At 51.4% G+C, this 13,185-nt stretch overlaps 1 protein-coding gene across 7 annotated transcripts in view; it reads right to left on the bottom strand.

Annotated features, from left to right (window-relative positions):
- PPARGC1B (PPARG coactivator 1 beta) overlaps positions 1–7,662 on the bottom strand; it is a 124,727-nt gene extending 117,065 nt beyond the window's left edge. For all 7 annotated transcript variants that reach the window (XR_008525555.2, XM_002816069.5, XM_063724317.1 and 4 more), the window contains exon 1: positions 7,539–7,662. Coding sequence is in view for 6 of the 7 variants with exons in the window: in XM_002816069.5 (XP_002816115.3) it covers positions 7,539–7,616 (78 nt within the window). In the remaining variant the exon portion in view is untranslated. The remainder of the gene's footprint in view (positions 1–7,538) is intronic.
- Positions 7,663–13,185: the final 5,523 nt, after the last annotated feature.

Raw genomic sequence — 13,185 nt, 5'->3', positions numbered from 1 at the left:
GAGACAGAGTCTCGCTCTGTCACCCAAGCTGGAGTGTAGTAGTGTGATCCTGGCTCACTGCAACCTTCACCTCCCCAGATCAAGTGATTCTCCTGCCTCAGCCTCCCAAGTAGCTGGGAATACAGGCATGCGCCACCATGCCCAGCTAATTTTTGTATTTTTAGTAGAGATGGGGTTTCATCATGTTGGCCAGGCTGGTCTCAAACTCCTGACCTCAGGTGATCCACCCACCTCAGCCTCCCAAAGCGCTGGCATTACAGACGTAAGCCACTGTGCCCGGCCTCTTCACAACAATCTTAATCATCATATCTTCCCACTTCAGGAAACAAGCTCAGAGAGGTTATGTGACCTGCCAAAGGCCTCGAAGCTGGCAAATCACAGAACCAAGACTCAAACCCAGTAAGGGGATTCCAAGGTCAGTGCTCTGCTGGCCCTGCGTACTGCCACACAGAAGATGGAACAGCTGGCTTGGAGGTGAGGGAGAGGGCATCGCCAAAACAATAGCTGGTGAGCAGGGGCTCGCAGGATGAATCATGGAAATGGAGACGGAGGACACAGAAAAGGGCAGCCCGAGTCTAAGCCTCCAGGAGGAAAATTCAGGGTTTTCCTGGGGAGGTACAGGATCCCAAAGTAAAAGCAGACAGCTCAAGACAAAGACAAGGGCCTAACTCTCCAACTTAAAGTACCGGAAGGCCCTCGGAAATCAGGTTTAAGTTTAGGCTTTAATTTTAAAATACTGGAGAGCTGAGCTATCAAGCCATGAAAGTCATGGAGGAACCTTAAATTCCTATCAGCAAGTGAAAAAAAAGCCAATCTGAAAACACTACATACTGCATGATTCCAACTATATGACATTCTGGAAAAGGCAAAACTGTACAAACAGTAAAAAGATCAGTGGTTGTCAGGAGTTGGGGGACAGAAGAAATGAAAAGGTAGAGCAGATTTCCAGGGCAGTGAGACTATTCTGTGTGATGTCACCATGGTGGATACCTGTCATTATAGATTTGTCCAAACCCACGGAGTGAACCCTAATGTAAACTACAGACTCTGGGGTGACAATGATGTGTCAATGTAGGTTCATCAATTATAACAAATCTACAACTCTGGTGGGGAATATTAATAATGGGGGAGGCTATGCATATTGGGGGCAAGGGTATATGGCAAATCTCTGTACCTTCCTTTCAATTTTGCTGTGAACCTGAAATTGTTCTAAAAAAAAAAAAAAGTCTTAAAAGAAAAAAAAATGTACTGGGGAGACATGGGAGATGTGTGAGCAAGAGAGTGATGTCAGATATGCACTCTAAGAGGACTGATCTGCCATCTGGGCTAAGGACAAATGGAAGAAGACGAAGTCGGGTGCAGCAAAGATCTCTTTGGTAGTAACTGCAGGAATCTAGTTACAAACAGACAAAAACCTAGATCAGAAGGGGAGAAGAACAGAAAGATCAATCCAATCGATTCTGCATCAGCTGAGTGTCGATGGGATGGATATGAGGCACTCCGACTACCTTGTATGAGGACAGATAGAAACTGACCCTGATCATTTTCTTCCAAATGACTTTATTTGGGTACCCTTCACTCTCTAATAAGAATTATGCTTCTCTCTTTTACGCAAAAAAAAAGATTGCATGCATGAAAATTAGCTCCATACTTAATCCTGTCCTTCTAAAGTGTTTCAAAGAGAGAATTATTCCAAGTTTCATGAGTAGCAGGTTAATGCTCATTTTAGATATACTGTATTATTTCACTCCCAACCGAGAGGGCCTATTATCCCCATTTCAAGGATTGAAAAACAGGCCTAGAGAAGCAGAGGGACTTGTTCTGCATTCTTTCTTTTTTGTTTTTTTGGAGATGGAGTCTCACTCTGTTGCCTAGGCTGGAGTGCAGTGGCGCAATCTCAGCTCACTGCAACCTCTGCCTCCCGGGTTCAAGCAATTCTCCTGCCTCAGCCTCCTGAGTAGCTGGGATTACAGGTGCCCACCACCACGCCCGGCTAATTTTTGTATTTTTAGTAGAGCCGGGGTTTCACCATGTTGGTCAGGCTGGTCTCAAACTCCTGGCCTTGTGATCTGCCCGCCTTGGCCTCCCAAAGTGCTGGGATTACAGGCGTGAGCCACCACACCCGGCCTCTGCATTCTCTCTATACAATCAATGTGCCTTCATTTGCTCAAGGTGCTAGAAAAACACTGATGAACAAAAACTGAGAGTAGCCCCTGTCTTCAAGGAGCTTGGAGTCAAACAGTCTGGGAACACTGCCCACTAATGCTGGCTCTTCTACTTACTCAAAGGTAATTAGTCTTCCACAAGTCAGTGAGTTCTCTGAAACTGTAAGATCTGTACAACTGTGCAACAGCACCTACATTTTGCACAATATCTATGAGAATGAAATATAGTAGTGCAAACAGAAGGCTCAGAAAACTGCATGGGGTCTAGGGGATACTCAGTAAACATCACTGATGATGACGATGAAGGAGAAGGCAAGGATCAACACTGCAATGTTCTTGTTATGCATTTCCAAGCCTGAGTCCCCTTTGCAAGGCTGCTTCTCACTTGAGCAAGTCTTTCTTCTATTATTCCAGAGGAAGAAGGAAGAGGGTGACTCACGTGGCATAGTGGAACTTCTGCCTGGCCTGCATGAGCTGCTAAGAGGAGGGCCCTAAGGTAAAGAGGAAATATGAGCCCCTGGGGCACAGCTGCTGGGCCATTGCCCTTCCTGGGTTTCACAGGCATCCTGATCATTAGCACCAGCCAGGGAATCCCAACGAAAGTGGAGCCCAGGTCTCTGGTGAACATGACCCCTTCTGGCTCAGGTGAAGAAGTTACTCTCCCTAAGTCTCATACAGATGAAGAATGGGCAAATGTACCCAGTGAAGGCTACACTTCAACCTTCTCCCACACACTATACATTTGTCCAAACCCACAAACTGATTTGAAAAAGAAGTTGGCCTTGGCTTCAAGGGGTGTGTGGAGCCATTTTCCCAGTTCTCCATGTGGCAGGGGCCCCTTCTGGGTGCTCAGTCCCAGCTTTAGAACAACGAGGAGACAAGATACCAATCACAAAATGGGCCAAGTTCAGAAACACAGAACCACAAATCGCCCATGATCATATGGGGAAGAAGTTTAGCATCACAAGCAATCAAATAAATGCACATTAAAACAATAAGGGTAACAGAATTTATTGATGAACAGACTGCTAAAAATGAAAAACAATGAAAATATCAACAGTTATCTGGGTATAGGAAACCAGGTGTTCCCAGACCATGCCGCTGCGCAAATAAGTACAATCTTTCTAGAAGAGAATCCAGGAATGGGTTTGATGGAGTAATTTCACTTCTAGGAATTTAAAGGAAGAAACAAAGACATACATAAAAAGATATTCGTTTTAGCATTGCTTACAATAGCAAAATAAGAAAGTTAAACAACGTAAATGAGTAACGATAAAGGATTAAATACGTTTCGGTTCAATCTTCAACGAAACATTATATAATCATTAAGATACTAAGTAGAATATTTAGTGATGTGGAAAGATGTTCACAGCATATTGTTTGGAGGAGGAAAAAAAACAAGTTACAAAACAGTGCAATTCCAAGTTACAAATCAGTATATTCAGGATAACTCCTTTTTTTTTTTTTTTTTTTGAGAATGAGTTTTGCTCTTTTGCCCAGTCTGGAGTGAAGTGGCGCAATCTCGGCTCACTGCAACCTCCGCCTCCCGGGTTCAAGCGATTCTCCTGCCTCAGCCTCCCAAGTAGCTGGGATTACAGGTGTGTGCCACCACGCCCAGCTAATTTTTGTATTTTTAGTAGAGACAGGATTTCACCATGTTGGCCAGGCTGGTCCGGAACTCCTGACCTCAGGTGATTCACCCGCCTCGGCCTCCCAAAGTGCTAGGATTACAGGGGTGAGCCACCATGCCCGGTGACTCCATTTTTTAAAAATAAAATGTGATCTATATGAACAGGAAATAAACAGTCTGGAATATACATGACAATTAATTGGTTATCTTTGGGTAATGTTACATATTTCTCATTTTTTTCTTTAGGCTTGGCAGTATTTTCTAACAATTCTATAATTAAATATTTTTAAATAAGTTGTTAGAACTGATGATTTCTAACATTCACGCTGCCAACTCTGACATTTTGTGCATCTATGACTGATGCCCTAGGCAACTTCAAATAGCCCATATTTAGTGTGGACTTGCTGTGTGGCCTTTGGGGTCTAAGCCTTTGCCCACAGCTGCAGCCCTCTGCATTCCTCTCTCCCACACTCGCTGCCCAGCTGTCTCCCCTGCCAGCCTGGGAGCTTCTGCTTGGCAGGACCCAGCTGCATCCCTGTCTGTAATCCATGTGCCTAGCCAAGAGCTAAGCAAAGGAACACAGCTCAGCATACTGACAGGTGCCTTGCAGGCACAATGATAAAAGGCACAACCCTAGTGCTAGAATCTTACTGGACACCAGACTCACACAAAGTGCTTGGTTGTATAACACAGATGCAGAAAACCAGAGGAGAGAAAGCAGGGCAAGCTGGGCTGGGAGAGCCTAGTAGAGGAGAAGGCCATGCAGGACGGGTGGGTGAGGGCACTCTGGGCCAGGAGCACAGCCTGAACAAAGGTGAAGCCACCCACAGTCCTTTGGGATCCATGCCTCAGAGCTTTCCAAGAAACTTTCGCAATCCTTGTTCTGCTAAATTTCCGTACTTTGGCCCCAACGGGTAAAAGTTAAGTCTCCTAAACAGAAGTCCTCCCTCTAATCTAACCCTGGATTAGCCACCAAAGACAACAACAATCTTTTGGGACAAAGACAATGAACTACCATTTAATCCACTTTCCCCAAAGCTCCCAAAGGGAGATGGAGGAGGGGAGGGTCAGGGAAAGTTTGGGGGAGGAGAGGGGGTTGCAGGAACAACCAGAACATCTCACATGCAAACACTGCTCACCCCCACCACCAGGCCATTGGATTCTCTTGCGGCACCACCAGCCCCATTTGACAGATGGAGGAAATGAGGCTCGGAGAGTTCAAATGGCTTGCTCCGGGGTCACCCAGCCAGAGAGTGGGGAAGGTGACTCCACTCAGGCCTTCTGACTCCAAGTCCAGTGCTATTTCTAGTTAACACACAGGACCTGGAGTCAGGAGCCCTGGGTGGCTCTGTCACCCTCTGGCTGCATGGTCCCATACAAGCCGCTCACCCCTCCCAGCCTCTTTCTCCAACTGTAAAATGAGGAGGCGCACACTGGGCCCGCCCAGGTCCTCTTCCGGCTGGGCTCTCCGAGCCTTCTAGGGGCGGCTCAAAGCTCATCCTATCAATTACATTTCCCAAGTTGGGCCGGCAAAGATCACCAGAAGATCCTCGGCCTGTCACGTGGTTAAATAAAAAAAGCAAATGTCCCAGATTAACTTTCACTGCACTGCTCCTGCTAACACCTGATTATTCAATTTTCTAGTTTCTTAGGTGAAATATTTCTGCTAGCTAGACTCGCTGGGCGGCTAAAGGGCAAAATAATTAGTTATTGCTGAGCCAAACACTGAAGATCGAGTTAAAATCCGGGGTACAGTCCAAAGCGGACAGTTCTTGACATGGGTCCCTGAACGAGTCTCCGGCTATTTCAGGCCTCTCTCATCCGCATTTCAGCCAAGAGATTCGGAGACGCCCCCGGGCAATTTCGAGATCTGCGGACAGAATCTTCCCAGGAGCGACTCTGCCCTTCCTCCCGCACTCAGTGCCCTCTAGCCCCAAGCTGTCGGCTCTGGGGGTACTGAGGCTGGGACCCGCCTTCGGCGCAGACACCGGCGCGGGGCGTGTGACGGAGCCCGGCGACGACGGCGGGAGCTCCACCGCAGTTTCGTCAGAGGTAAAGGTACGCGCCCGGCGCGCGCGGCGTGTGCACACACACACACACACACACACACACCCGTGCGCGCAACCCGCTCATCACACATTCCCCTCGACCTCGAGAAGCGCAATCACACGCCACTAGCCCCACCAGCCTCTGCCGCGAACCCACCCGAGCGCGCCCGCCACCGACCACGCGGCCCCGCGGCTCCCCTACGCAGCGGCGTCTGCAGCCGGCCAGGGCCGGCCTGCCTCCCGCGTGGCGGGCTTCCTCTCGGCGACACCCTGCCACGCCACGCCGTCCCAGCCGCCAGCCCGAAGTCGCCGCCCGGAGCTGAACGTCTCGGCTGCGGCGTCCCTTCCAAGTCGCGTTTCACCGCAAGGAGTCAGCTTGCAAGCCTCTCCCCGCCCACCCGGTCCCATGACAGCTGCTGCCGCCCAAAGACAGGCAGATTATAACAAGAAGCAAAGTTTCCCTCTCTCTCCTCCCACCTCCCTCCCCCCATCTCCGCCTTCCCCCTCCCTTCCACTGTTATGCAAAACGGGCCGGCACCGGCGCTCCCACTCCAGGTACCAAACCAGCCCCCGCGAGCCGCGCCCGGTTCCACCCGGCCGCCCCTCTCCGTGCCCAGGCGTGTGCCAGCACCCGGGGCTCCTCCGAGGTTCCGCCGCATCCTCAGCTTCCCGATGACCCGCAGCCGGGCGCCCAGAGAAAAAGCCCTAACTCTGGAGCCAAACTTTATGCTTGCAACAGGCATTGGGTGGGGAAAATGGGGGAAGGGATGGGGGGCGCGCACGCCTCGTGCTGACATTTTTGGTGGCTGCTTGTCCCAGCAGCACCCCTCTCCCAGTCTCCAAGCCACCAGCTTCCTCGCTCCCCCGCGCCCCGGCACACCAGAGCACCCTCTCCTGTCACGCGCGTGTCGCCAGTGGGGCTCCCGGGCTCAGCCAGAGCCTGGGACTCCGCCTCGCCTTCCCTTCCCCCTGCATCGTGGAGCGCGCACCGGGGCCGCGCACCGCAGGGGGACCCAGGCGCCCCCAGACAGTCCTTCCGCCCCCATCCAGCCTGGCTTTTCTCCCCAGGGGGCTCCGCCCGATAGCGAAACCAGGAAGACGCTGTCTCCGCCTGCATGTCCACGTGCCCCGCAGACCCCTATGCCTTTAGCCTGCAACTGGCAGGAAACTCCGCGCTGCGGGCGCGGGTAGAAAGCCGCGGGGGGCCAGCAACAGCACTCTGGGGACTACAGCCTGGAGGACTAGGGGACTCCGGAGACCGGGGCATGCACCCGTGCCAGGGCCACAAGTCCACGTGAAAGTACGGCAGCAAGTGCCGGGCGCTGACGGCGCGCCTCCAGCACCCAGAGCCAGCCTGAGGGTACCCCACACCGTGGCGCGCCTCCACCTCCCAAAGGAAGCGCGGTACCCCCCAGTTTTGCCCGCGGGGGGGCAGACTCCAAGCGGCCAAGGCTAGACCCTCCCCAGCGGCCGTAGCGCCCCCAGCGCTCCGGCACGCGCCGGGAGACCTCCGGCTCCCTGCCCCGGTAACGGAGCGCATCGCAGGGCGCCTGGAAGGGGGGCTCTGCAGCCTGGAACCCCCAGTTATCCCAGGGCTCCCACCAATGCCTCCCGGCCTCCGCGGCCGCGGCTGCGGCTGCGGCCCCCGCAGCTCAGCACCCCTGGCCCCGGGCCCGCAGCCCCGGCCGGCCGTACCTGCGTGTCAGCGAGATAGTTGAGGAAGAAGGAGGAGAGCTCTTCGTCCAGCAGCGCGCCGCAGTCGTTCCCCGCCATCTTCCAGCCGCGGCTGCAGCGTGCGGCGGAGTCAACGCCGAGCCGGCCCGGGGGGAGGGAGCCAGCGAGCGAGCAAGGGAGGAGGGAGGAGGGAGTGAGGCCGGCGGGAGGCGGAGGGCGGAGCTCGAGCCCCCGGCTGCCGCAGGGCCGCTAGCTGCGGGGGCGGGGCCGCGCGGCGCCCGCGGAAGCCGGGGGTCGCTCACCCACTTTCCTGCGCCGTGTCTGGAGCCGCGACCAGCTCCCGCAGCCCTCAGCAGGGGGTAAAGCGCAGGCAGCCAGGTGGCGGTGCCCCAGCCAGCAGCCCGATGCCTGCGCAGCAATGCGGGCAGCCCCCGGCTCCTGCCAGAGCGAATCACGTTGCGTTAGCGCTGGGCGGACCCTGCGAGACAACCTGCTTCTTCTGCACAGCTGGGGAAACTGAGGCTCAAGAAGGCATAGGACCTCGTTCGAAGGCCGGGCGCAGTGGCTAACGCCTGTAATCCCAGCACTTTGGGAGACGGAGGCAGGTGGATCACCTGAGGTCGGGAGTTTTGAGACCAGCCTGGCCAACATGGTGAAACCCCGTCTCTACTAAAAATACAAAAAAAAATTAGCCAGGCATGGTGGCGGGCGCCTGTAAGTCACTCTTCATATCCCTCCTGAAAAAAAAAATATATATGTATGTATGTATATATATATGTATGTGTGTGTATATACCTAGGACCTCGTTCGAAGCTACAGCGCACATCAGTTGCAGGAAGGGAAAGCTTAGGTCTTACTCCCCTGGAGGACGGAGTTTCTCTACCCAGGCTACAAGGCCAGAGAAGGAGGGAGAAATACCATAGATCAAAAGCAAAGAAATCAAGGAAGTCTCCTTGGAGGAGGAGGCATTTTTATCTTTTACTTGAAGGGTGCGTTTGCCTATATTCTGTGCTAAACCTGATCATATATCTCTCTCCCATCGTCCCCAACACCCTTCCCCCAAAAAACTCCAATGAGTTATCTTACCAATGCCCACAATGCATGAAGGGGCTGGGCTCCCGCCAGCCTCTGCAGGCCCACTCACAACGGGCTTGTACGCCCACCAACCACTCACCTAGTAATCTCTTCAGCGCATCTTTCCCTATTACCCCTCGGAGTGTCAAGCCATTTCCTCTCCTTCCACCCCCACCATCATGGGCTCCCTTAGCTCCATCAGCAGGCCTTTTTTCTCTAAAAGCTGGTCACAGTTGCCATTTTACATTTGTTGCAATGAAGACTTAATCTTTGTATCTCTCCTTACAAGACTCTAACACCGTGAAAGCAGGGCCTAAATCTGCTTTTGCACTTGCTGTATCTGCAGTTCCTGGCACATAGTAGGCACTTAATAGATGATGTGTTAACTGAAAAAGCTGGAGAATTTTGATTCTCTGCCACCACCACCACACATTATACAGATAAGGAAACTGACTGTCAATGTGTACATGGAGTGACTGCCTGAGCCAGAACCAGAACTCAGACCTCCTGACTCCAACCTTGAACTCTCATCATCATGCCCTGTTGTTTGCCAGACAGGAGATGAGGGCACTGCCTGGATGAAGGCAAGAAGGCGGGAAGCTTTAGGTCTGTTTTATTGGGCACGCCTGCCTTCTGCCCTCCTCCCACCCTACACTCATAAGGGCTGCCCCACCCTGCCCACCTAACAAGGGCTCCCTTCCAGCGGGAGAAGGAAACAGAGGGAGAGTCCCCAGCACACCTGCTGAGACTTGAACACCAGGGCAAAAGCTTCCTTCTCCAGTCTGAGGTTCCCAGAACCGCAGGGTGTGATTTCACTCTTTGGGCTTAATGCCAGTGCGCTTTTAAGGAACAATGCATTCCAACAGAGAGCCTGCATCTAGCCTCAGAGCCCTAGACTAGGAGTCAGGAGTCCTGGGTTCTGTTTCAGACCCTGCATCTGGATACTGGAACATCTTGTTCCAGTATCCAGCGATTCAGGGGGTGAAGAGCGTGGGCCCTGGAGTCACACCGCCTGATTTGGAACCACAGCAAGTCATTTAGTCTCGGGCCTCGGTTTCCTCATCTACACAAATGGGGAACAAAAAACTACCTACTTCATAGGGATGTTTTGATGATTGAGGAGATAATATATGTAAAGTGCTAGGCACAGTGCCTGACCTCATGGAGAATACGCTAAGCGCTCTGTTCTGTTTCCCTTCTGTTAAAATGGGAATAAGAAATATATATCCCTTAAAGGCACTCGCCAATGTTACTTGCCTTTTTTCCAGCACTTACAGGCTGCTGGCGTACTTTGGACTCCAGTATATTCAGATTTGAATCCTGGCGCAAACTAGCTGTGTGCCCTTGGTCATTTACTTAACCTCTCTGAGCCTCAGTTTCCTCATCTGTAGAATGGGGATAGCAATGGTACTGCTCCACATAGGGATCTTGTGAGTATGGATTGAATGAAACAATGCAATTCATGTAAAGTCAGTTGCCTGGCCCTGAATCTTGCAGGTAGGAAATGCCCATCATCACTATAGTCATCACCAACATCACCAATGTCATCACCATTAGCACTAAGGACTTGAATTCTCCCAAGACCCCATTTTTTTTTTGCTACTCCTCTGGGCACCAGAGTCAGATTCCTGTGGGATGGTTTCCGGAGATGTCCCTTCCAGGCCCAGCCTGGCCCCTGACTGGTGGTGTGTCCTTTATAGCCCAGAGGCCAAACTTTGGAGTGTCCCCAAAGCCAGCCATCTCTAGCCTTGGTCCTTGCAGAGCTGCAGTACCGTTCACTGCCTTGCCAGGGAAGGCCTGACAGCACTTTCCCAGAGGCTTTTTTGTTTTTAAAACTCCCATGTTGATAGAAAAGCCACACATTGCCCAACGTCAGGGACTTTCTCACCAGTCACTACATCCTCACAACAGTCTTCTGGCTGGCAAGAAATTTAGGTGAGAAAGGGCCTCACCTGAGATGTCTAGCCTCCTTTTCAAAAGCATATTGTCCCAGAAATTCCTTCATCACAGGTTGCTCACAGAGTCTCAGCCTCAGGGAGGAATTTGAAGTTCCTCTGGCCCATGGAAATATGTGAAGTTCTTAATTGAGATTAAAAGTCCTGGCTTGGGTGTGGTGGCTCATGCCTGTAATCCCAACACTGGAAGGCTGAGGCCGGAGGATCACTTGAGTCTAGGAGTTTGAGAACAGCCTGGGCAACACAGGGATATCCTATCTTTACAAAAAATACAAAAAAAAAAAAAAAAAAAATTAGCCAGGGGTTATGGTGTACACTCGCGGTCCCAGCTACGTTGGAGGCTAAGATGGGAGCATCACTTGAGCCCAGGAGGTTGAAGCTGTAGTGACCTGTGATCAACACTGCCCTCCAGCCTAAGACCCCATCTCAAAAAAACAAAAAAGCCCTCAAAAAACCTGAGGTGCTAGATGATTTTGTGCCGTTTGCTTCTCCTCTCTGAGGCTGTTTTCTTATCTATAAAATGAAGGAGTGGCCTGGCCTGGTGGCTCAAGCCTGTAATCCCAGCACTTTGGGAGGCCGAGGCAGGCAGATCACCTGAGGTCAGGAGTTCGAGACCAGCCTGGCCAACATGGTAAAACCCCATCTCTACTAAAGATACAAAAATTAGCCAGGCATGATGGCAGGTGCCTGTAATCCCAGCTACTCGGGAGGCTGAGGCAGGAGAATCGCTTGAACCCGGGAAGCGGAGGTTGCAGTGAGCCTGGGGACAAGAGCAAGACTTTGTCTCAAAAAAAAAAAAAAAAAAATGAAGGAGTGGTCAGTTGGGCGCACTCCAGCCTGGGGACAAGAGCAAGACTTCATCTCAAAAAAAAAAAAAAAAAAAAGAAGGAGCAGTCCAGGCGCAGTGGCTCACACCTGTAATCCCAGCACTTTGGGAGGCTGAGGCAGGCTGATTATGAGGTCAGGAGATCTAGACCATCCTGGCTAACAGGGTGAAACCCCATCTCTACTAGAAATACAAAAAATTAGCTTGGCATGGTGGCACATGCCTGTAGTCCCAGCTACTAGGGAGGCTGAGTCAGGAGAATTGCTTGAACCCAGAAGGCGGAGGCTGCAGTGAGCTGAGACTGTGCCATTGCACTCCAGCCTGGGCGACAGAGCAAGACTCCATCTCAAAAAAAAAAAAAAAAAAAAAAAAGAAGGAGCTAGCCTAGATGAACCTCTGCAGCCCAGATGTTATGGCAGTTTATAGACATCAACCAAAACTTAGGGCTTTTCTGTACTGAGCATGTGCCCAACGCCTGAGTTTATAGCGTCTCTAATCCTTCCGGCAACCTTCCGTAGGGTAAATCATGATGTGCATTTTATGACTGAAGAAACAAAAGTTTAAAGGGGGTTAAAGTGATTGGCCCCAGACTACATAGAGACAACAGCTCAGATTTGAACCCGGGTGTGTACACGGTCCGAGCCACAGACACTGGAAAGGGAGTGTGAAAAATCTCATAGCATCTAACCTCCCCAGGAAAGCTAGAAGGGCAGCGCATGTCCTGTTTGATAACTTCCAAGTGAAGGGCAATAATAATGCCAAGCTTGGACGTTGTGTGGCTTGACTCCTGTCTTCTCTGCCTTTTTTATCATCCTCGCCTCCCTCAAGATTAGTGAAAGTGAGCCCTGTGCATACCTAGTGCAAAGCCCAGAGCTCCCCAGGCTCCATGGAAATGGCTACAGCAAAATGAACCTATGTGACTTGAATATTTTAGTCACTACCGACAAATGCTCAAAAGTTGAAACATCAGCATTTTCTCCCTTCCGATAATAAGATAATGCTTTATTCAGACACTACATACAGCTGTGGTTCTCAGACTCTGGAGGGCATGACAGTCACTTGGGCACTATCGCCAGAGATTCCAATTCAGTAGGTCTGGGGTGGGCCCAGGAATCTGTGCTTAATAGCCTCCCCTACTGTAGGAGATGAGACATCATTCAGCAGATATGTAGTGAGCAGCTACTATGTGCCAGCCACTGCACTAGATGCCATGGATAAATTGGTGAACACAACAGCGGCCATCTCTGCCCACATTCTATTCAACACAACTGCTTAGTAAGTTTGTGTTGAATGAGGGAGGGAGGTAGGACATGGGTCTTGGCAAACGCAGAGGCTTCCTGCCAGCCACCCACGATTCTGATTCTGTGACCCAGGCCAGGGAGCCAGATGCTCATCTATTTCCCAGCTTCTGTCCAGGAGGCAGGGACTCAGGCCAAGAGGAACTAAAAAGCTGCCTGCCTTGTATTGTTGATGCTGAGAACCATCTCCACCTCCCATTGAATGAAAGAACTTTGGAACTGTGGAGGGGCAGTGGAAACGTGTTTTCCACCAGCTTCACTGTAAAGGTGGAGGAATGTGGCTGAGGTCACACGGCCCTTTAGTGGCAGAGCCAGTACTGGAAGCCAGGGCTTCAGATGGTGTGTGGAGTGCTCAGGTGACTTTCATAGGATGAACTTCTCCTCAGGGCTGACCCTTTAGAAAAACGTCAGCTAGATGGTATCATTTGAGGGTCTCAGAGTCAAGGATTGGGGCCTTTGACACTTGAAAGCCCATGAAGTAAGCAAGGCTCTTCTTTGTGTTTAGCAATGCTCTC

Source organism: Pongo abelii, chromosome 4, assembly GCF_028885655.2.
Source record: "Pongo abelii isolate AG06213 chromosome 4, NHGRI_mPonAbe1-v2.0_pri, whole genome shotgun sequence".
NCBI classification, from domain to species: domain Eukaryota; kingdom Metazoa; phylum Chordata; class Mammalia; order Primates; family Hominidae; genus Pongo; species Pongo abelii.
This window is presented reverse-complemented; position numbering and strand designations above follow the sequence as displayed.